Here is a 24020-nt window from a genome sequence, read left to right as displayed (position 1 = left end):
ACAGGCTTAGTTACCCCATGGCATATGGGATCTTCCTGCACCAGGGATTGAACCCATGTCCCCTGCATTGGCAGGTGGATTCTTAACCACTGGACTACCAGGGAAGTCCCCCACCCCAAGCTTTGACCATGTCCTTTGAGCTGTGAGAGGTGGCATCTTCATCTCTGCCACCGCTCTAGTCCTCATTTGGCTGTGGGACTGATCTCCAGAGACCCTCTTCCCAACTGAGAAGAAACGGGCAACATGAGAGAGTGGGTATTTCCCGACAGGCCCGGCCCTTGAGCACAGCCCAGGCCCCAGGGACCATCACCAGAACCCTAAACTCTGGCCACTTGGCACCTGACTTGTTGGGATGCAGAGCTTTCGGGCTGAAGAGCCCACACAGGGATGGGCAAAGAGGAGGATTCAGGGGCATCTGTTGGCCACAGCGAGCGGAGGGGCCTGGAGCCGTGTGAGAGGAGGCGCCCAGGAGCCTCACGGGGCCTGGGTACCTGCCACGTGCTCTTGGGCTGAGGGTTGGGTTGGCCAGGGCCGTTAACTCATCAAGGAGTCAGAAACCCGGGGCTCTATTTGGTAAACTTGTGAGGGTCGCTCCCTGCTCTGAGCTGTAAGATGAGGGAGCTGGGGTCACGGTCTAGCTGTACCCGCCTCAGAATTAGGTGGGTCTTGTGTCCATCAGTGCATGTGGAAGGCATGCTTAAACTTGGGAACCACGCAATCCTGTGAGGTAATGAGGCGATGTGGACCGTGAGGGCTCTGGGGCTGGGTGGCCGAGCTCAGAGTGGCTCGGGTTAGTCATTCAGCTCTCTGTGAGCCACTCGGTACAACAGTGATGACACCACATGTGTGAGCCTTGACCGGGTGGGTGACGTGCCTGCAACGTGCTCTCCTTCAGCGCGCACCACAGCCCTCTGCGCTGTGCGCGGTAATCAGCCCATGTCACAGAGGGGAAACTGAGGCTCCGAGAGGTCACCTCCTCATCTGGTCACATAGCAGCGAAGTGGCGGAGCCAGGACTAACTGCGGCAGCCGGCTCCACGGCCCAGCTGCTCCACCAAACCTGCTGGCTAGGGCTGTCTGAAGACAAAATGGGACCCTCGAAAGTGTGAGCTCAGGGCCTGGCACCTTGTGCCAGGCAAATGCGAACTGCTGCTGTCCTTTCTAACTGGCTTGGTGCCTGGAATCCCCAGGCCTCACAGCCCTACTCTCCTTCCTCCCCACCAGGACGTCGCCACAATGCAATTCTGTGCCAACAAGCTGGACAAGAAGGATTTCTTTGGGAAGTCTGACCCCTTCTTGGTGTTCTACAGAAGCAACGAGGATGGAACGTGAGTTCTCCAGTAACACTTCACCCCCCACTTCCAGGGGCACGGGTTGGGTGGGGGTGCTGAACGGGGATGACTTGCTGGGCCGGCTGGCTTGGGCCATCTCCCCCTGGGGCTGCCCTGGGGCCCCTGCTCTGGGTAGACATCAAGGGGCCCCAGGAGCTCCAGGGGCTCCTGGCTGCACAGATGGGGCTGGTGGGGGACAGATGGCAAGCCCTCAGTGACATTCTGAGGGTCTTAGTGATGGCAAGTGCTAAGCATGTCAGAGATGGAGGCAAAAACAAGCGAGAACTCAGGGTCCCTCTGACAGTCCACTCCTTCTTCAACATCGATCAGTCCCCATCCCTAAACCTAGTCTTCACCCATCCACAGCCCTCTGACACCCCACGACACATGTCCCCCCACTTCTTCCTCCTCAGCATGGCAAATCTGCACCCATCTCCCCACCTGGCCCCACACTCTGCCACAGGCTTCATTCAAACCCCCTCCCATCTTTGAAACCAACTCCCCCCTCCCCAATCTCCTTCTCTCCTCTTCTTCATCTGGAAGCCACCCACAGTGTGATGGAAAGACACACGACTCGACTCGTTAGCCAATGTAGGTCACCGATGCACACAGAGGCACAGATTCTAGGTTGAGGGTCTGGGGACCTGAGTCCTCTCCACCAACCGGCTGTGTGACCCCAGGCAAGTGTGCCCCCTCTCTGGGCCTGTTTTCTCATCAGTGAAATGATCTGGTTGGACGAGGCGGTCTCCACGGTCTCTTTAAGCATCATAGCTCTGGGAGGCTGTGGCCACTTACGGCTGGGATTCTGCAGAATGAGGAAGCCATGGGGCCAGGGAGGTTAATTAGAGAAGCGCTGCTGGAGAGGGGAACTGGGGATCAGGTTTTGCAGGAGAGAAAGAAAATGGGTCCATGAGGGTTGGGGGTTGGGAGGGGAGGGAAGGCTCAGGGAAGAATAACAGTCTAGAGAAAATGTGTGTGCAGAACTAGTGTGCCCTGAGCAGAGGGCAGGGAGGCCTTGCTAAGGCCCCTAGAATCTGAAATTCTGGGTGGGTGGGTGTGTGTTGGGGGGCAGGGCAGCAGCAGAGAGGAGGTGTTTCGCTTCAAGGGAAAAACGGATTTTTAAACCTGAACGTACAAAACAAGGGAAATTTGGTACGATCATTTGCATAACAAAAGGATTCTTTGTCTCACCAGAGGACTCCTAGCAGAATTTCTTTAAATAATCCTTGTTGACTTTGACTTGACTTGAGGGAGGGAGGAACTGGTCGGAGTGATGTCCTGGGCGCCCATGGAAATGTCCACGCAGCTCCCCTCGGGTGGGGCCGCGCCAGGGCTCGTCTCAGAGGGGAGGGCCGGCTGGCCGGCAGCGGGGAGGTGCTCGGGCTGTGGAGCAGGCGAGGGGTGTGTTGCAGGGTGTCTGCCCGTGATTAATCCGGCAGCGCGGTGTGTAGGATGGATGGGGAGGGGGCGGGGGCTGGGAGAGACTCGTGACTGACACGGTGAGCAGGTGGGAGGTGCTGAGACCGGCGAGCTGCGCCGTGGAGACCGGCAGGGGCGGAGGCGGGAGGGGAGGATGGGGCGAGCGGCCGGTGCAAGGCCTGGCCTGGCAGAACTGGGGTGGGGGCTGCAGCCACACCCCCGCCCGGTAGAGGAACTGCGGGGAACCCAGAATGTTGAAAACAGCAGAGGAGTTGGCCCCTCAGATGGGGCCGGCGATGGGGGGTTATTTGAGGGCGGGTTCCGCTAGAAGCAGGGGCTGGGTCTCTCTGGGGGTGGGGGCAATCAAGGGCAGCTGGAGAAACTGATCCAGAGGGAGTGAAATGTCACGCCTGCCATCCCAGGAGGGAAAAGGGCAGGAAACATCCACGGAGCACCCCCTGTGCTCCCGGCCCTGTACATACCTTGTCTTCTTCAATCAGAATCACTACTCTGGGAGCAGGAATGTGATGACGGACAGCCAGGCTCGGCCAGTGGCTGCCAGTCATCAGCTGTGTAACTTTAGGCGAGTGTCTGAGCTGATGGAACTTTCTGGGATGGTGGAAATGTTCTGTATCTCACTGTCCCCTATGGTCGCCACCATGTATAGCTGCTGAGCCCCTTGAAAGGGACTAGAGCGGCTGAGAAACTGATTTTTTTTTTTAATTTCATTTCAGTTAATTTAATGTAAATAGCCACGTGTGGCTAGTGGCTGCCATTCTGGGCAGTGCTACCCTCTGCGGTTCAGTTTCTTGGCGATGGGGAAAATCCTAACACTTCCCTCCCAAGGAAGCCGTGAGGATTAAATGAGTTGATTCGGGTTATTAGAGCAGGGCCTGGCGGCATTCGTTACGGCTCTTTGGGGGGAGCTCAGTCACTTTCCTGGGGCTGCCCAGCTGGAGGCAGCCGCGCTGGGACCCCAGCTGGCATCTGTCTGAGGCTGTTAGTTCTCACCGCCCACCCCCGCACCCCACCTAGGGATCGTGTGTGTTGAAATGAATTGAACTGAGCTGGGAGATGACTTCGGGGACCATTTCCGCCCCAGGGCCTCGCCCCCCCACCCCCGCGGCAAGTACGTCGGGGGATCAGGGGCCTGTGGATTTAGCGATGGAAGGGGGGAGGTTGGGGGAGCCTAAAGAAAGTGGTTTCGGGCAGGAGTCTGAAGCGGAAAGCAGACCACACAGGGAGCAGGAAGAAAGACATATAGGGAGGGCGTGAGGCTTAAGAGCGTAGCCGACTTGCTCAGGCAGTTTGGCCGGCCTGGGCGGGGAGCTCGAGAAGACAGGGGTTCGGAAGAGGTGAGGAGGCCGAGAGGGTCCACAGTAGGTCTGGTGTCTGTTCAGGTGGGAAGTGAGGGTTTTTGCGGGGTGTGAACCTCCCCCGCCCCGCCCGGCGCTGCCAGTTGCTGCTCCAGCGTCTCCCTTCTGGCCACTCCCCTCATCCCGCCCGCACCCCAGCCAGGCTCCTCTTCCTGCCCGACCTGCTGCCCCAGCCGCGGGCAGAGGTGGCCCCTCCTCCCCGTCCCCATCCGTCTCATCACCAGCTCCGGGGTGTGGGGAGGTCTCCCACATGAACCTCACACTCCAGCGGGTGGGCGAGAAGGAACACAGAAGAGAAATGCTGAGCTGTGGTGACAGGAATGACATTTTGACTTGAAGGTTGCCAGAGAAGAAGTGGCACAGGGCTGTGTGCTTAAGGGCGGGGCCCAGGCACCTTCCCCGGTGACCTTTCCAAGCCAGGAGGTAGCTGGGGTGGGTGCTGGGGACTCTTAGGGGCACAGACCCCGCCCTAAGCTCCACTCAGGCTCCCGGCTGCCCCTCCACGGGGGCTTCCAGGGCAGAGCCCCCTCAGGCATGGAGTGGGGAGTGGGCCAGGCGCTGGATGGGCACCCAGCTGGGATGAAGCCAATTCTGCACTTTCAATTTGCAAAGCAAGCTCCTGGATTCAGACTAGAAGAACCGAGAGGGTCTTAGAGATCATCTCAGCCAGGGGCTTTAATTTCACTGGCTTGAAATGCCAGTGAAAGCTATGGAAACTCTCCTTTGAGAAATACATTTATTTGTTAGTTCATTCCAAAAAAATATTACATGAACACCTGACTAAGGGCCAGGTGCGCTTCTGAGAGCTAGAGTTATACCAGGGAACAAAGAAGACAAAGCCTTGACCTTATGGAGCTTACATTTTGGTTTCAGACTGTAAAAGAAATGAGAAAGACCCTGTCAAATGTCAAATGGTGACAGATGGGATGAAAATAGCATATAGAAAGGGACTGCTGCTGCTGCTGCTGAGTCCATCAGTCGTGTCCGACTCTGTGCGACCCCATAGACGGCAGCCCACCAGGCTCCCGTCCCTGGGACTCTCCAGGCAAGAATACTGGAGCGGGATGCCATTTCCTTCTCCAACGCATGAAAGTGAAAAGTGAAAGTGAAGTCACTCAGTCGTGTCCGACTCTTAGCGACCCCATAGACTGCAGCCTACCAGGCTCCTCCATCCATGGGATTTCCCAGGCAAGAGTACTGGAGTGGGGTGCCATTGCCTTCTCCATAGAAAGGGACTAGGAGCTGTCAAAATCAGGGGACCAGGGGGCTATAAATTTTAGATGATGGTGCTCTGGGCAGGTACTTATGTCACAGAGATGACATTTGAGCAAACACCTGAAGGAAGCAATCAGGTGAGTCAGGAACATGGGAATCTGGGTGAGAGTCGTCCAGGCAGGGGACAGCAAGCACGTGAACCTCAGACACCCAGTTCCACCGATGATTTCAAGGGTTCACAGGTTCCTAAAGCCCAACCCCAGATCCTTCCATGGGTTTCGGATAAAGAAAGTCTGATAGTGGCCAACTCCCTGGGATCACAGGTGAGGAAACAGAGGCCCAGAGGGGGACAGGCTTGTTCAAGGTCACCCAGAGAGCAGCAGGGGCCAGAACCACATCTCCTGACACTCCTGCCTGGTGCAGGAATCCTCTCTGCAGCGTTTTCAAGAGATGGCTGTCTAACTTCTGCTTGGATGCTGCTAGTGACGGGCAGCTCATCACCTCACGGAGCCATTCTTTCTACTGTGTGGCAACTGCCGAGATGAGCCCGCCAGCCCCTCTGGTGTCAGGACTGATGGCCTTCCTTCTCTCCTCTGCCAGGTTCACCATCTGCCACAAGACGGAGGTCATGAAGAACACCCTAAATCCAGTCTGGCAAACTTTCTCCATTCCCGTGAGAGCCCTCTGCAACGGGGACTATGATCGGTGAGATGAGAAAATGTCCCTCTCCCCAAGCCCAGGTGCGGGACGCACAGTCACGTGGATGAGGGCCAGCCCATTGGTAGGAGCAGACCTCCTGGAGCTGCATGCTGGTGGCCCTGCGCAGGGTGGGCCTGGGAGTCCCTCTGCCTCCCTGGGCAGTGTCTGCTTTTCATCTCTTCACAGCCCTTCCCTCCCCACGCCCAGCCTCTTTCCTCCCAATCTGAGTTCCCATTGGTGGAATCCCTCCCAGGCTGGGGCTGGGGGCTGGAAGGTACCAGGGATTTCTGGGAAGCCAGGGTGTTGGGGCACCGGGCCTGGAGCTCAGTGGCTGATCTTTTCACTGTGCCCCAGATGGCAGATCTAATTGCAGGCAGAGGTGGCCTGGTCCCCACCGGCCCCAACTCCTGGCTGAGGGTCTCTGGGGAGTCAGGATCCTAGGATAGACTCTGCCAGACAAGTTGCCATAAGTGGGGGTTAGAATGCAGTGCAAAGAGCTTGTGGGATTTTTTTTTTGATCCTTCAAAGCCTACTCATAATACACGTCCTCACTGTTTGAGTGCAGATTGCTGAGTGTGGATGCCAGATACCTACTTTCTAATCCTGGCTCTGTGATGAAAAGGTACTGTCAACCTGGGCAGACTCTGGCCTGTCTGAGCCTCAGTTTCCTCATCTGTAAATTGGGTGTTTAAACATCCACCTACCTTGTAGGGCTGCTATGAAGCTCACATGATACAAGCTATATAATAAGGCTCTGGTTTGGAGACCTGGGTTCAACTCCTGGGTCGGGAAGCTCCCCTGGAGAAGAAAATGGCAACCCACTCCAGTATTCTTGCCTGGAGAATCCCATGGACAGAGGAGCCTGGCAGGCTAGAGTTCATGGGATCGCAAGAGTCAGACGCGACTTAGTGCTGTCTTTCTTTCTTTCTTGCATAAAATGCTTCCCTGGTGGCTCAGCGGTAAAGTATCCACCTGCCAATGCAGGAGACACAGATTTGATCCCTGGGTCGGGAAGATTCCCTGGAGAAGGAAATGGCAACCCACTCCAGTATTCTTGCCTGGGAATTCTCAAAGACAGGGGAGCCTGGCAAGCTACAGTCTATGGGGTTGCAAGAGAGTCAGACATGACTTAGCGACTAACAACAATGCATAAAACACCATTCAGCATTTCATCCACAAATGTTTATTGACTCCCTGCCATGTGACAGGCACTGCGTTAGATGCTGGGAAGTCAGCAGGAAAACAGAACACACAGTCTTCACCCTTCACCCAACCTCTCGGAGTTTACATGCTAGTGGGGGAGGCAGACATTAATCCAATAATCACACAAAGAAACGTATAATTACAAATTGTAGTAAGTGCAGCGGGTGGGGGAGAGGGGTTTGTGGGATGGAGCTGTAACATGGAATTGGTCCGTGTTTAGTCACAAGAACCCAGCCTGGTTCCCTGGTGATTGCTAGAGCTGGTGGGCGAGCTGGTAGGGGCTCCTTGGTCAGGACTGCCCAGGTGGCCCTGAGGGAGCTGGGCCTCTTCTGGCCCCTCCGACAGGAACACTTGGCTGTCAGAACAGACACGTCAGGGCACCCCGACTGGTGGCATTGGTGTGGGTTCCCCAGTATTCTGTTCCCAGTGGCTACTGACAGGGTATGTGCGGTGGGTGAGGGGACAGGAGTGAGCAGATGGTTGGCCTCCAGGTGCCCCTGTCTCCCTCCCTCTAAGGCTGCTGATCCAGGAGATGCAGCAGCTGCTTTTTCCTGCCTCTCGGCTGGGACAAAACCGCCACAATTTATTCCGCAGGTGGTCATGGAGCACCTACTGTGTGCTGGGCAGCTGTGTGGCATTCAAAGGAACGTAGCCACGTTTCCGGCTTCCCAGGTGGCTCAGTGGTAGAGAATCCTCCTGCCAAGCAGAAGAGGCAGGTTTGATCCCTGGGTCAGGGAGATTCCTGGAGAAGGAACTGGCAGCACACTCCAGTATTCTTGCCTGGGAACTCCCATGGACAGAGGAGCCTGGCGGGCTACAGTCCGTAGGGTTGCAAAAGAGTCAGGCATGACTTAGCGACTAACAGCAGCAGCCACATGTCCGTTTTCAGGGGGATGATAGCCTGGCCACAAGGAGCACACATGTGCACACATGTATTTTATTTTAGTAGTATTATTTTGGCCGCCCTGCATGACATGTAGGATCTTAGTTCCCTGACCAGGGATCGAACCTACACCCTCTGCAGTGGAATCATGGAGTCTTAACACCTGGACCGCCTGGGAAGCCCCTTGCACACATGTATTTGAAATAGCTAAATAGCTGTGCAAGATGAGGCTGTAAACAAAAAGAGGTATTTCAGCAAACAAACTCCTGTGTCTGGCCAAGTCCTGGGCCTTCTAGGGTGGTGGGGAATTGGGGGGGTTGAAGCGATAGGGTCTTTTAAAGGAGGCTCAGGGGAGGTTGGAAGGTTGAGGAGGGGTCAGTTCCTGGGGATCAGGGCTGTAGGAAAAATGGTTGGGATAGAGAGGAAAGGAGGGGGATGTTCAAGGTTGGGGATGGAAGGATGTGGCAGCTCAAGTCTCAGGGGTATAGAAGGAATTGGGATTTCTGAGCCCACTGCCTAGAGGCTTTGGGGGGGTCCAGCTGACCCCCCCACAGCCCTGCATCCCGAGAAAGGACTCCTAGGGGCCTCCAGCCTTGTCAGGGTCAGCCAGGAGGACAGCCTGGCTTAGAGGCCTGGGTTCACTCTTCAGTCATGGGAGGAGGTGAGGGGTGATGGGGAGGTGCAGGTCACGAGGAAAGTCCAGGTGGGCTCCCATCCCCCCATCCCATGCTGAGTCCTGGACTGGCTCCCCCTGCCCCCGAGATGGCCACGCAGCTTGGGCCCTCCTCCAAAGCCAGGAACAGACTGACTGTGGTGTGACTGACGGGGGTGTGAATGTCATCCTGGCCTGCTGAGCCCTAGGGACACCTACATACCCAACAGCCACTCAGGAGCTGCTAGAATTTAGGAGGCCCCACTGGGCAGGAGAGGGTGGGCCTTGTGCCGGAAAGCAAGGCCCCTTTCCACGCCTTCCAGGCCACCCCTTCCAGCCTCACGGGACACATCAGCTTTAATCCAGGAGCCCTGTCTTCTAAGCCAGTCAGATACTGGGCACCTTCTTGGGTGCCATGGATACCCTGAGCTATCAGATCCAAGCCTCCTTCTGAGGTTGCTCCCAGGCCAGGGTGGGAGACAGACAGGTCATAATCATAGCAGCAAAGGCTCCTATAACACTTTCGAGGTAATTGATATATGTGAACTAATTTAATCCTCCCAACAGTTAGTAACCTCTTCTGAAAAAGGTACAAATACCACCCACATCTCACTGGTAAGGAGACTGAGGCCCAGCGAGGTTAAGTAACTCACCCAGGGTCTTACTGCCAGTCAGTGGTCTTACTGCCAGTTAGGGGTCATACCAGGAGCTGGACCCCAGCAGGCTGACTCTAGAATCTGTGTCCTTTTTTTTTTTTCTCTTTTTACTGATTTTATTTTATTTTTTTAAATTATAGAACTTTTATTTTACTTTTTCCACTTCTGCCAAAGGACTTTTTTTTTCCCATTTATTTTTATTAGTTGGAGGCTAATTACTTTACAATATTGTAGTGGTTTTTGCCATACATTGGCATGAATCAGCCACTGATTTACATGTGTTCCCCATCCTGAACCCCCCTCTCACCTCCCTCCCCAAGAATCTGTGTTCTTAAACTCCAGCGCTCTGCTGACAAATGGTCAAGACATGGGCGAGTGTGGTGGGATTGGAGAACAGCTCTCGGAGAGATTTGCCTGCAGGCTGAGGCAGTTCTGCTTTGAGTCTGGAGGTCGAAGGAAGACTCCAAAGGCCTGACATCTACCTGGATGTGGGAGTGAAAGAGACAAAGAGGTTATCAGGGTTTGGAGCTTGGAGGATGAGGGATGGTACCACTGATGGAAATGGGAAGTGTGACAGGGAGCCAGGGTATGTGGCTGTGGGACAGGGACAGTGGGGTTCTACTCAGGGCAGAGGAGAACAGGATCTGGGGGTCCCCAGGAAGGGGCTGGTAGAGGTGCCCAAGGCCCCAGGGGAAAGGCACAGGTCAGGAACAGGAGAAAGAAGAGGGGATGTCAGAGAGAAAAGAGGGGTCCAGAGGCGGGCAGTCATAGCCACGGGAGAGATGAGAAGAGGGTTCAAACAGAAGTATCATCTGCTCTTGTAAAAAAGAGGGTCTGGGGTGAGAACAAGGGATGTGCTGAGAAAGGGTAGTTTTCTTGGGATGATGGGGGTGGAAGCCAGTTAATCTTTTTAAGATTTACTGAGTCTTTAGGACACGGGCCAAATTGTGTCCTAATTGGTTGAAATACAGTATCTTATTTTATGAGTTTAAATTTCACAATAACTGTAGAAGGTGGTACTACTGAGGTGCCCATTTCACAGATGGGGTAATGGAGGACCACAGATTCTGTAACTTTCCTGGGCAAGGAGAAGGTCGTTTCTCTTCTCCAGAAGTCACCTCTGGTCTGACCCTGTGATTTGGGGTTCCCCTAGTTTGGGGTCCCTCCAACTTTAATGTATTTCCAGTCCACATAAGGCCAAACCCAAGCACCCCGGCTGAGCAGAACTGGAGTCTGAGGAAATAGCATCCAGATCAGAACGAATCTAGCCCCCCAGTAGGGGGATGAAGGCTCTTTTCCTGCCTTCTGCAGTCCCCCTGCTCTGTCCTTGAATATTCCGTGACTTGAGGATTTGTCTCTGCGCGACCAAATTCCTCTAGGTTGGGCTGCTCTCACTCACACCCTCATGGTGAATGAGTAGCTTTTAAAAGAGTGATCAGGGTGCTGGGTTTTCACCTGGAGAGAGGAGAGGATTCCCAGGAGCCAGAGAAACTCTGGCCCCCTGGACTGAACGAGTTGAGCCCCACTGCACACCTGGGAGGGGCCGGGCGCAGTACGATGGCCTCAGTTAGGAGTGTCTGATCCCAGCTCACACGGGTGCCCCTGCACCCAGACAGAGGAGGCAGAGTGGTTGCCCACTGCCCCCGCTCTCACGTCTCCCTGCCTGCCTGGGCCCGAGAGGCTCGATGCTTCTCTTCCTCTCCAGAGTACCTCAGAGTAATGGACTGGCTCAGTTAGTTTAGGGTGAACCCCGCAGGGCCTGTCTGCCCTGGGAACTTGTAAGCGTCAGGGAAGTGTACCTTCTCCTGCCTGGGAGAGGCAGAGGTTCTTTAGGGGCAGATCCACAGCTCGGCTCGGAGGAGGCTACAGACAGAGGTGCTTGGTGTGCTGGGAGGGAAGCCGGGCGTCTCTGCCAGTGTCCCCCATCCTTGCAGGCCTGCTGAGGCTCGCACACACCGCGCTCTGTCATCCCTGCCTCACACATTCAGAGACCCATGGGACACCAGCTCCCAGCCCCGAGGCCTGGTGTCACTACTGACCAGCTCTGGGGAAAGCCACTCCCTTTGGAATTTTTTAAAAAACATTTATTTATCTGGGTGCACTGGTTTTAGTTGTGGCTTACAGGATCTTCGATCTTCATTGCAGCAGGCTGGATCTTTCGTTGCAGCCTGTGGGATCTAGTTCCTTGACCAGGGATTGAACCCAGGCCCTCTGCATTTGAGCACAGTCTTAGCCACTGAACCACCAGGGAAGTCTCTCCCTTTGGGATTTTGTGGAAGGAGGGTCTTGTTACTCTTGCCTACTTCACGAGGTTTTAGGACATCTTAGTCAGTCAACAGGTATTTAATAAGATGTATATTACCTAACCGGAGAAGGCAATGGCACCCCACTCCAGTACTCTTGCCTGGAAAATCCCATGGACGGAGGAGCCTGGTGGGCTGCAGTCCGTGGGGTTGCTAAGAGTCGGACATGACTGAGCGGCTTCACCTTCACTTTTCACTTGCATGCACTGGAGAAGGAAATGGCAACCCACTCCAGTGTTCTTGCCTGGAGAATCCCAGGGACGGGGCAGCCTGGTGGGCTGCCATCTATGGGTCGCACAGAGTCGGACACGACTGAAGTGACTTAGCAGCAGCAGCAGCAGCATATTACCTAACGGGCGTTCCTGGTGGCTCAGCAGTAAAGAATGCACGTACAGTTTGGGAGCTGCAGGAGACATGGGTTCGATCCTTGGGTCAGGAAGATCCCCTGGAGGAGGGTATAGCATCCCACTCCAGTATTCCTGCCTGGAAAATCCCATGGACAGAAGAAACTGGCGAGCTACAGACCGCAGGGTAGCAAAGAGTCGGACACGACTGAAGCGACTTCACACATATGCACGCATATTACCTAATAGATACCAGGCACTGTTCTGGAGGCCGAAGATACAGCAGTGTACAAAAGGAACAAAAACCCATGGCCTTGTGGAGCTGACATTTATATGCTGAATGAGGATTGTTTGGGAGACGGGAGTTTAGAAAAAAGGCTTGAACGTTTTAGATGGAACAAACATGTGTCCAGTGCCAACTGTGTGAACAATGTGGTTGCCTTCTGATGGCAATCGTAAAGTGGGTGTGATTATCCCATTTCACAGAGGAGGAGTCTCCAGGGCTTCCCCAGTGGCTCAGCAGTAAAGAACCTGCCTGCGACACAGGAGATGCAGGAGACACGGGTTCGATCCCTGATTCGGGAAGATCCCCTGGAGGAGGGCATGGCAAACCATTCCAGTATTCTTGCCTGGAGAATCCCAGGGACAGAGGAGCCTGGCAGGCTAGTCTAGTGGGTCACACAGAGTCGGACACGACTACAGCAACTGAGCAAGTGTGCAAAACAGTCTCTGAGGGTGAAGCCAGTTGCCCAGGGCCACACAGCTAAGCGCCTGGAAAAGCTGGGCTTGCCACCCAGGGCTGCCTGCTCCGGAGACCACTGTCTCCCCTTTCTGCCTCACTGCCTCCCAGGTGAGGTGCTCTGTGTTCTGAGCCTTTTTATGCCAAACAGATGTTCATTGTTTGATGTCATTTCATTGTCCCACACCCTGGAGCCCCTTCTCCTGGGTGATGACCCCAGAAGTCACAACCTGACATGAGCCCTGGCTGGGCCAGTGCTCAGGGATTGGGAGCCAAGACGTGCAACCTAGGAGTGGCACACAGGGTGACCTGGGGCTGCCCAGCCAGGGCTGGACGGTGACAGAGCTGTTAGTAAGTAGTCAAAGCTGTGTCTGGCTTCTGCCACTGCCTCCCCCATCTCTGGGCACCTCCTTCTTCCCCGGTTCTGGAGGTTGCAGCATCCAGGCTCCTGTGACATCACCCCCACCATCACCCCTCGCAGCCATCCCTGGATCCTTGATTGCTCAGGAATCTCACCCTCAGTGGTCTCAACCTCAGCTGCAACTTCCCATTCCCTGAGGAGCTTTTAACAATTCCCTGCACAGGCTGCACCCCCGGGCCAATTGATTCTGAATCTCTGGGGTGAGGCCTCACCATCAGGATTGCTAAAGCTCCCCCATGGGATCCGATGTGTAACCAAGTTTGAAAAACAGTCATTTCATCTAGAGAGGTTAGAGGCTCTGGCAGCACATTAGAATCAGCCAAGGGACTTGTAAAAACTACCCGTGCCGGAGTCCTTTCCGTACCAATTGAACATGCCTTCTGGCGATGGGATTTTTAAAAAACCTCCCCGGTGATTTTTTTGGATCTCTAAGGCTGTGGCTATGGGTAGGGTCCTTCCACAGCCTCTGAGCATGGGGCTGTCCCTGATCTGGTCACCTGAGGGATTAGTGTTGGTGATCCAAGGGGAGGGACTCCTTGCTGAGGTCCCTGCAGAGCTGGAGGGGGAGGCTCTGGGGAAGGACTGGAAGACATTGGGGAGCAGAGTCCTGGCTCAGACCCTCACCAGCTGTGTGACCCTGGACAAGTCACTGGGTGTCCTTAGGGCTCAGTTTCCCCAACTGAAAACCAGTGGCTGGAGGTCATGTCTCCAGAAAATGCATTACAGTAGCACTTGTGGAGACTTTCAACCTAGATTCCTGGGCCCTGCCCAGAACTGCCAAGAATTGGACCTGGGGGTGGGGGGTGGTCTGTGTGTCTGAAAAGCTCCCTGGTGATCTGCCAGGTAGCCAGACTAGGATGCTGCCAAGGTCACTTTCAGCCTCGTCATTCTAGGAATCAGAAGTTGCAGAGCCCAGGTACCCAGGCTCAGGTGCCCCTCATTTAAGTAAACTCCATGTGAAAAACTATCCCAAGTGTGGCCTGAATGCTAAAGTGGAGAGAAGGAGGCATTTTTAGAGACCCAATGCACGTCAGGCGCCTTTACCAACCTGTCCCCACAGCTGTGCTGTGTGGCCCTTAGTTGTTGCTTAGTTGCTAAGTCCTGCCTGACTCTTGCTTGACTGTGGCCCGCCAGGCTCCTCCATCCATGGGATTTCCCAGGCAAGAATACTGGAGTGTGTTGCCATTTCCTTCTCCAGGGGATCTTCCTCACCCAGGACTCAAACATGCATCTCCTGCTTGGCAGGCGGATTCTTTACCGCTGAGCCACTGGAGAAGCCCCAGGGCCCCTTACTGTTCCTCCTTCAAAATGATTTCGTGGCTCGGTGAGGTTAAGTGACATCTCCAGGTCCCACTGCTCAGGGCCCAGCATCCCAGTCCACACCCCAGCCACTTTCCACTCCTTCCAGACCACCAGCCCATCTTCAGAGGACTAGAGGTTCTTTTTTCTTCCCATAATAATTCACCTCAGAGAGATGTAGTGTTTTGTTTTTCACAGGAATTCAAAGGATTTCTCTAATTGGTGGGCTTCTGTGCCCGCGCCATTTCACATTTTGGTAACAAAAAATCCAGTTGCTGCCCAACCTCTGGGGCACCCCTCCATTTCCAGAACTGTTTCTATGCCAATGCGGGAGAATCCACACCCACCCCCAGGCCCCAAGGAGGCTCATCTGAAGGCAGACAGCGCCTCCTTCTGGGAGCTCCGGAACCCCAAGGCCAACTCCCTGCAGCCCTGAGGAGCTGGGCTGTGGCCACGGGCGGAATGATGAGATATTCATAGAACACCAGCCCAGGCAGCTGCCTCTGCCTGCCCTATTTAGAACTGAAGGCTGGAGACCCCGGTGCCCCCCATACCTCTCCCACCTCCCCAGACCCTGACCCCGCAGAGGGACCCAGTGTCTGCCCCGTCCCTGGGCATTCCTGGAGGACGGCTGGCACCAAGGGTTAACCTGCAACCCTCCACCACCCTCCTCCGCCTCTGGTCTGCTAGCCTGCTGCCATGGAAACGGGCTAAAAATAAAATGGGCTCCCAAAGCCCAGCATGGAGCTCAGGAGTCAAAACAAACTAATTAAAGCAGCCAGGCTAAAATGTGAAGATAATTACGCCCTCACTCGGGAGCCAGTCTGGCATGGAAAAGCTTGGAGGGCCATCCCCAAGTCAGGGCCCCTGAGCCCACCCATGATGGGCTGCGGGGGTCGGGGGGTTCCCCACCACTCAGACTCCTCGGACCCCAGCATCCCACCACACAGTCTTGTGACTCCGCCCCAGGAGAGCCCACCCTGCTTAGGTCTTGGGTCTAGGGAACACCACACTCCCGCTACGACAGTCCCACCCCAATAGACTCAGAGTAGGGCTTCATGCTGGGACCTGTGCCTCCTTTGGGGTGGCAAGGGGAAGGTGGAGTCTGAGAACTAGAGTCTGAGATGGCTTCTCTCCATCTGGCCTGAAATTCAGGGAAGTCTCTATGCAGTTTTGGGGCTGCAGAATTGCTCCTTTGTCTCCTGGGTCTCTCCACCACGGGCCCTGGGAGCCTGCTGGGTGTTCCTATATCCTCTTTTGGCCTAAGAGCAGGAGAAGGGCCCCATCCTCAGGCCACACAGGTGCTGGGTGAAGTCCATTCCACCACGGGCTCTTTGCCTTACAGGACCATCAAGGTGGAGGTGTACGACTGGGATCGAGACGGCAGGTAAGCTGCAGAAGGACAGCAGGTGAGCTGGGAGGGGGCCGCCCCTGGGAGGAGGGCGGGTCTTGCTCTCGAGGAGAGAGCTCTGCCCAGGCCCCCCACACATGGCAGCTCTGGGGTGAGGGGCCTGGGTTTTCCTCATCCCTGCCCAGCTCCGCTGAGGCACCAGAAGGCCAGTGTCCTATAGGACGTGGCGCAAGGGGAGTAAGAGGCCTCTTTTCCTCAAATAGTTGTCTAGTGGCCAGCCCAGTGTCTAAAGTCTCCCCCACACTTGGGAGAATTTAGGATTTTCTGAAATGTGCATGTTCTAAGGTACAGACAGATGTTAGTGACCTCCTGAGCGTTGGTGATCATGTGCTCTGTGTGAGGCTAAGCATTGTGGGGTGATCTAAGTGCAGAAGACAAGCTGGCCCTCAGAGACTTCCTGAAATCCAGCAGGGAGGCCCTTGACTCCTCAGAAGAGCTGTTTGCAGGGAGCAGGGCCTGAGGGAGCAGGATTTGGGGGAGGTAAGCTTTGACGCAGACGAATGGGCCCAGGAGCCAGAAGGCAGAGTCCGAGGAGAACTGAGTCCAGCACTGGGAAGGGCCAGGGTCTTCCTCTTCTGTGCATCTAAGTGCCCCCAAGGAGCCGGTATTCCTGGGAATCCATAGACAGGACCAGAATAGGCCTCTCACAACTTTAGTAGAACCCTTACCCACTCTTGCCAGTTGAACCAGATCCAAGCATGCCATCCCTCCTGACTTTTGTGAGCCCTGCCTCCTGTGGTGCTACAGGGGCTGAGCAGAGGGGCTTTAAGCCCTGCAGTCTCCACTGGTGCCTCTAAGTCTGAGACGTGGACAGGGAATGCCGTGGAGAGAGGTGCACACGCAGCTCTAAATCAGGCCCCAGCTTCTTCCAAGGAGCTCACCTTTCCAACATCTTCTGATAGAGAAGCTCCAGCACCAACACTACCTCTGCCAACTCACCCTGGCCCCTCCTCTCTCCACTTTAACCACATCACAGGCAAGTGGGCCTCATCAGGCTTCCACCCAGCACTCACCTCATCATCTTACCCTGGGGTTCCCCATGCTTCACCTTTGCCAGGGAAGCTGGAAGTGGCTTGAAAAAGCTGGCTTAAAATGCAAGACTCAAAAAACTAAGATCATGGCATCCAGTCCCATCACTTCATGGCAAACAGATGGGGAAAAGTGGAAACAGTGACAGATTTCATTTTTCTTGGGCTCCAAAATCACTGCAGATGGTGACTGCAGCCATGAAATTAAAAGACACTTGCTCCTTGGAAGAAAAGCTATGACAAACCTAGACAGTGTACTCAAGAGCAGAGACATCACTTTGCCGACAAAGGTCCATATAGTCAAAGCAATGGTTTTTCCAGTAGTCATGTGCAGATGTGAGAATTGGACCATAAAGAAGGCTGAGTGCCGAGAAATTAATGCTTGCAAAGTGTGGTGCTGAAGAAGACTCCTGAGAGTCCCTTGGACTGCAAGGAGATCAAACCAGTCCATCCTAAAGGAAGTCAACCCTGAATATTCATTGGAAGGACTGATGCTGAAGCTGAAGCTCCAATACTTTGGCCACCTGATGTGAAGAGCCAAGTCATTGAAAAGACCCTGATTCTGGGACGGATTGAGGGCAGGAGGAGAAGGGGGTGGCAGGGGATGAGATGGTTGGATGGCATCACCGACTCAATGGACATGAGTTTGAGGAAATTCCGGGAGATAGTGAAGCCCAGGGAGACCTGGCTTGCTGCGGTCCACGGGGTCGCAAAGAGTCAGAGATGATGGAGAGGCTGAACAACAGTTGGAGGTGGCCACCAGATGCCATTGGGTCCCACCATTGAGGAGCTCAAAATCTGAAGGCTGAAAGCTGTAAATATGTAGAAAAAACACAGTGTGGACTCAAGGTATCACACTCCAGCAGGTGCTTCCACCCAGCATGTTCACCACTGCCCGGCTATGGGACAGTGATGGTGAAAGGCAGCCACCCACAGGAGGGAGGGGAGTTCCGCTTTGTACAAGGTTCTGCTGCACTTCACATCAACACACACTTGTGGGGCAGAGATGCAGAAGATGTAAACACTGCAGAAAACACTTCAAGCTGCCTGGACTGACCTAGCGCTAAATGTCTTTTCAAAACATGTTATTGGAAAAATGTCAAGTGCACAGAAAAGTCAAGAGAAGAGTTTAATGAACACTTTAAGCCTATCATCTGACTCTGACAAGTGTTCCACGTGGCTTTATCTGTGTTTTGCTGATGTAGTTTAAGTTATAGACATCATGGCACTTTTACCTCTAGATATCTCATTGGGAATGTCTGAAAAATAAGGGCATTTTTCTACCTAACTACACATGTCATTATAGCACCAGACACATTGAACAATAATTCTTGAATATGATCTAATATTCATTTCATATTCAAATGTCCCCAGTTGTCTCCAGAATACCTTCTATTGCTCGTTTGTTCAAGTAGGAATTCAAGTATGAGAAGTAGGTCCCATTCTCTAGGACCCAGCTATTTGCTGGGTTACAACTGAGTTTTGGGCCCCATGGGTGACACCCGGCTCTTCCCAGGGCCCCACCGTCTCTGCTGGCGTGGAGCCCTGGAGCAGAGGCATGGGGCAGAGCTGGAGCCCGGGGTAGGGACGTGAGGGGTGGCGGGATGGGTGTGAGCAGCCGTGCACATCCTGGGCCTCGTGTCTGCATTCTCAGCAGCACCCTTCCCTTGCAGCCATGACTTCATTGGGGAGTTCACCACCAGCTACCGGGAGCTGGCCCGCGGGCAGAGCCAGTTCAACATCTATGAGGTGAGGTGGGCTTTGCTCTGACGATACGTAGCTCCCACAGTCTCTGAGGCCCACAGGGAGCCCTGGCTGGGGTCTTTGCCTCTTCTCCTGTGAGGTGGGTGTTATTGTCCTATTTCATAGTTCAAGAGACTGAATCTCCGAGAAGTGAGGGGACTTGACCCAAGTCCAGAAAGTGGCAGAAGAGGCCAACGATCTAAGTTTATCTGACTCCAGATCATTGAGTTATATTCCACACCCTCAGCCCCAAAGTGGAGAAGGCAATGGCTCCCCACTCCAGTACTCTTGCCTGGAAAATCCCATGGACAGAGGAGCCTGGTAGGCTGCAGTCCATGGGGTCGCTAAGAGTACTGAGCGACTTCGCTTTCACTTTTCCCTTTCATGTGCTGGAGAAGGAAATGGCAACCCACTCCAGTGTTCTTGCCTGGAGAATCCCAGGGACGGGGGAGCCTGGTGGGCTGCCGTCTGTGGGGTTGCACAGAGTCGGACACGACTGAAGTGACTTAGCAGCGGCAGCAGCAGCCCGGAAGAGAGCTCTTCCAACCAGGCAAGGGGATAGAAGTGCAGGTGGGGCAGGAGGTAGGGCACGGTATCAGCAGGTTCCTGGCTCCAGACCCGAGGTCCTGAGTCCTCCCTTTCATCAGAGCAGTTGCAGGGCCTGCAGAGTGTCTTCCCTGTCCTAGAAGGAAAGAGAGGGACAGGAGCCAGGGCGCCTCCGTCTAGACTAGGGAACCTCAGACAAGACGCCCAGTCTCTTGGCAGATAAGAGCGTCTGCCTTCAGGACAGTCTCTACACTGAGCCTCTGCCTGTGTGTGCTCTTCTGTTGGGATATGCTCCCAACCTCACAGATCCAGTTCAGGCCCTGCTCCTCTGGTGACCTGTTTGCTGGCACAGAAGTGAGGCGACTCCATGGACGGCATAGTTCTTGCCAGACCCACTGAACTGCAGATGCTTGTAACCCTAGTTTACGGCCCAGGGTTCCTATCCCGGCTCTACCATGTATAAGCTGGGTGACCCTGGTTGAGTTCCTGCCCCCCTCTGCCATGCACACTGAGAATTAAATTACTAGAACCACGCCTGCCCCTGGTGCGCATTACGTCAGTGCTATCTCCTAGTATCATCTGTCGAGCGCCTGGGTGCCAGGAGATTTACATTTCACAACCGTCCTACGAGCTGGCCCTGTCCTCATATCACTCAGCAAGTGAAGTCGCAGAGCTGGCTTTGACTCCCATCCCCGACTCTGAGTCCCTCCTTGCGTTACTCCCTCAACCTGTATCTCTGTCCCGAGTGGACAGGTCTTGTGTTCCAGCTGGACCGAAGCGCCCCAAGGGCAGACTCAGTGATAGCCCTTTCTGTTGCCCTATTCACGTTGGCCTGGGTCTTCCTAGGCACACAGTAGGTGCTTATTATACACCCACACTGAATTCAACAAGGCTATTTGTGAGAATGGAACGTGGATGAATTGCTTTGTGAGAGCTCTGACACTCGCAGTTAATTGCTTTGTTTTCTGCAAGGACAAAGGATGGAGCTGTCTCTCTTCTCTCGCCCACACAGTGGGCTCTGTCTTTCTCTGGACTCTCTCTTTTTTAAATTTATTTATTTTTGGCCCTGCTGGGTCTTTGTTGCTGTGTGGGCTTTTATCTAGCTGTGGCGAGCGGGGGCTCCTCTCTAGTTGTGGCGCACTGGCTTCTCAGCACGTGGGCTCTAGAGCGCAGTTGTGACGCAGGAGTTTAATTGCTCTGCAGCATGTGGGGTCTTCCTGGATCAGGGATCGAACCCGTGTCTCCTGCACTGGCAGCCAGATTCTTTACCCCTGAGCCACCAGGGAAGCCCTCCTCCAAACTCTTATTTAGTCATTTTTTTGGCCATACCACATGGCACGTGGGATCTCAGTTTCCCAACCAGGGATTAAACCCCACCCCCTGCATTGGAAGTACAGAATCAACCACTGGACCACCAGGGAAGTCCCTAGAGTCTTCTAAGAAAATTTTTAGGGAAGGGTAGGGGAGGGGTCAGATCTCTTGGAGTCTGACCTTCTAAGGGTGCTTGACAGGCCCAGATGAGGCCATGATCTCTCAGGCTTAAAGCAGGAAAGGTTAGATCGACTTGTTTTCTCTGTCGTTGAGCCCTGCTCCCTTGCGAACAATGAGAGAAACTGCAGCACTGGCAAACCAAAGTGCTGTCTGCACATGTTGGAAGCGCCGTCAGGTAGAAAAGGAATTAGATTCTGGCTGCTGAGGGGCAGGCCTGGCACTGTGGAGGGTATCTGTGGGAGGCTGGTTTGGGCTCAGGAAGGCCTTTCTAGTGTCTGAAGTGCCTGAAGAGAGGATAGGCTTCTGCCAGGAAAGACCCTCATCTCAGGCCCTGGCGTCAGCCTGGGTGTCTGCCGCACGTGCCCAGCTGTCTCTGGCTGCTCCTCAGACTCAGCCTCCTAAACTGAATACGCTGGCCAGAGTCCCTGCTGTTATGCCCGATGTCCGAATCCCCGAGCGGGGAGAGAGAGAAGGCTTCCAAGACAATGCAACTCGCAAAAAGGGAAGTTTATTACTGTCTCGAGCCAGGGCCTTCTGACACAAACATCACAGTGGTGCAGGGTCAGAAAAGCGCCGAGCTCAAGCTTGGTACACAAATTTATAAGATATGCAAAAGCGGTTAGTAGCTGGCTTAAGCGGATTGGTTACATGTTTGCAAAGTAATTCTATCGGTACAGACTTTCGCGGGCTTTTCAGCTCTCCCTTTGTTCTTACTGGGCGCATATTGATTGGCTGGCTCCAGGTTACCTGATGGGGGTAGGGAATCTTACCATTTCGGGGGAAGCTAAAACTTAGGTCCAGGCCGCCCGTCATGGTATTAACCCTGGCAGCCTCACACCTGCCACCCTCCTCTCCTCGGGCCAGCCGGTTCCCCGACCTGTGCCATCATCACAGGGACCACGGCCCTTGGGGAGGCATCCCTGATGCCTCCCGCCCCGCATCCCACACCCAGTCCACGATTGAATCCTGCTTCTCCTGCCACCTGAATATTCTGAGGTTTGTCCCCTTCCTTCCCGTCCACCCCCACCGTCACCATCTCCCCTGTGGGGGGTGGGGGGCTTTGCGCCAGCCCCCTCTTGGCCTTTCCGCTTCGACTCAGTAACCCAAAGGTGCCTACAAAATGGTAATTGACCACGTTGCTGCCCTGCTTACTACCTGGCTATTTACTTCACCCGCTGTCTCAGCCTGGTTCACCCAGGGGAGCGGGGGAACCCTCCATCCCAACTGATGTCCGACAGGGCCCTTTACCTGCAAGGTAAGGCCGAGCTCCTTCACCCGAGCATCATGCCCCTGTGACTTGCAGACTCTGTGCAGCTGAGCGGGGGGCGTATATGAGCGGCCATATACATCACGGCTCTAGGAGCCCCCAGGGTCTGGCCTGCTCCCTGTCCCTCTGCCCACCCTCGCTTTCTGCCCCATTATGCCACCCAAGGCTCTCTGCACCTCCATAGTGGCTCAGGCCCTGCGGCTCCATTTGTGCTGGTGCCTCAGCTGGGGCTCCCTTTGATCTTCTTCACCTGGTTGGGTCTTTACCGGGCCTCAGAGACGGCCTGTGATGCTCCTCCCGCAGGAAGGCCCTACCTGCACACCCACCAAGTCTGAAGAGGGTGCTCCTGTTCCCTCCTCCCCCACTGAAAACAGGCCTGTTACCTGTTTATCATACTAAGTGCGTGTGTGTGTGCTAAGCTGCTTCAGTCGTGTCTGACTCTGTGACCCCATGGACGGGTAGCTCACCAGGCTCTTCTGTCCATGGGATTCTCCAGGCAAGAATACTGGAGTAGGCTGCCATTTCCTGCTCCAGGGGAATCTTCCTGACCCAGGGATTGAACCCACATCTCTTAGGTCTTCTGCATTGACAGGCAGGTTCTTTACACTGGCGCCACCTGGGAACACCTTATCATACTTCCTACCTCCCCGCACCCTCCCCGGCCTCCCCAAGACCATGACATCCTCAGGGGTGGGGGCGATGTCTCACTCACCTTTGTATCCAGAGCCTGCATAGCTCCTGGTCCTGGGAGCCACTCAGTGCCCCCTTTGCACAGGAGGGTAGACCCCATACCAGCCCTGGGGACCCTGGAGACGCTGGGGATGTGAGGAGAGGGAGAGGAGAAGGCTTCGAGCTCCAGCCCAGGAGTGGGGAGGTTGCTGGCCCCTAGAGGGTGCTGGTCCCCTTCATGCCGTTTGGGTGCAGCCGCTTAGGGCTGGAGAGGCTGGTACACGGGGAGGCAGGGAGGGGCTGTGCATGCCCAGTGGTGCTGGAAACCCCAGAACAAACAGGATGTTTTCTCACTGCCCACTTCACAGGAAGATCTGAGAACAAAACAGTGCTTTAATATTAAAACAGTTATAATTAGAGAGTGCAAATGTGGAATACAGGCTAATTTAAAGATAACAGAGATGACTTCAAAGACATGTGCTTGTGGCCAGGTCTTTTGGCAACGCCCAGACCCCCAGGAGTCCATGTTCATTCCCCTCTGGTGGGAGAGCTGCTCTGGAGTAGACATTTGAGATGCAGTAAATTCTAGAAGCACCACAGCCTCATGGGACAGACTGGGAGACCCAGGCATAGTGTAGTCTTGGGGCTGCGACGTGCCCCCGTCTCAGCAGCCTGCCTGGTGACTGTTGTCCTCCGAATACGTCAGGCAGCACCAGATCCTCCGCGTGGCCTCCAGGCCTGGGGCGGTTCTGAGGTTGTTCTGGGTTTCTCCCCAGAGACTTCTCTCCCCGGTTTCCACCTGCTCGGCTGGCCAGACCTCCCACCTGAAGGTCCCACCTGTGCCTAAACTCCAGCTCTTTCTTCCTTCTGTGTCTCCCTAGTCACCCTTGACTTCCTCCTTCTCTTCTGCCCCAGGGCCACACCCAGCCCCCCGACTGCTCAGAAACGCTCCTTCTTACCTGGTAACTGGGTTTGGTTTTGTTTTGTTTTTCTCGGCAGGTGGTAAACCCAAAAAAGAAAATGAAGAAAAAGAAATATGTGAATTCGGGCACAGTGAGTAGCCACCCCCTCTCTGATGCGGATGTAGACTTCCTGAGCCCCGAGCTAGGTCTGGTGGCCAGAGTCACGTGTGTCTGTTTGCTTTACTGCAGGGCGTGGGAACCAGACCTGGGGGCTGGGGGTGGGGAGGGGTGGGGCTGACGGAGCAATGGGGGTTGGGGGGACGGGTGCTGTGATACAGGATGAAAAATCCCAGACAGAAACTCCTGTGGGGGGCTCTTCCTGCAGGAAGGAAAAGGACTTGAACTTATTGGGCTCTTACTCTGG

At 54.7% G+C, this 24020-nt stretch overlaps 1 protein-coding gene and 1 long non-coding RNA gene across 4 annotated transcripts in view; one reads left to right on the top strand and one right to left on the bottom strand.

The window, feature by feature from the left end:
* CPNE5 (copine 5) overlaps positions 1–24020 on the top strand; it is a 103732-nt gene that overhangs the window by 63655 nt on the left and 16057 nt on the right. For all 3 annotated transcript variants that reach the window (XM_043907319.1, XM_043907317.1, XM_043907318.1), the window contains 5 exons: positions 1224–1327; positions 5941–6045; positions 15885–15926; positions 18652–18727; positions 23694–23747. In XM_043907319.1, coding sequence (XP_043763254.1) covers positions 1224–1327; positions 5941–6045; positions 15885–15926; positions 18652–18727; positions 23694–23747 — 381 coding nt within the window. The remainder of the gene's footprint in view (positions 1–1223; positions 1328–5940; positions 6046–15884; positions 15927–18651; positions 18728–23693; positions 23748–24020) is intronic.
* LOC122697009 lies at positions 9709–23791 on the bottom strand. The gene is made up of 3 exons (XR_006341980.1): positions 23654–23791; positions 22738–23068; positions 9709–9915 (listed from the first exon to the last, which is right to left on the bottom strand). It is a non-coding gene; the product is annotated as an uncharacterized LOC122697009 (long non-coding RNA).

This window comes from Cervus elaphus, chromosome 7 (assembly GCF_910594005.1).
Source record: "Cervus elaphus chromosome 7, mCerEla1.1, whole genome shotgun sequence".
Classification (NCBI taxonomy): domain Eukaryota; kingdom Metazoa; phylum Chordata; class Mammalia; order Artiodactyla; family Cervidae; genus Cervus; species Cervus elaphus.
This window is presented reverse-complemented; position numbering and strand designations above follow the sequence as displayed.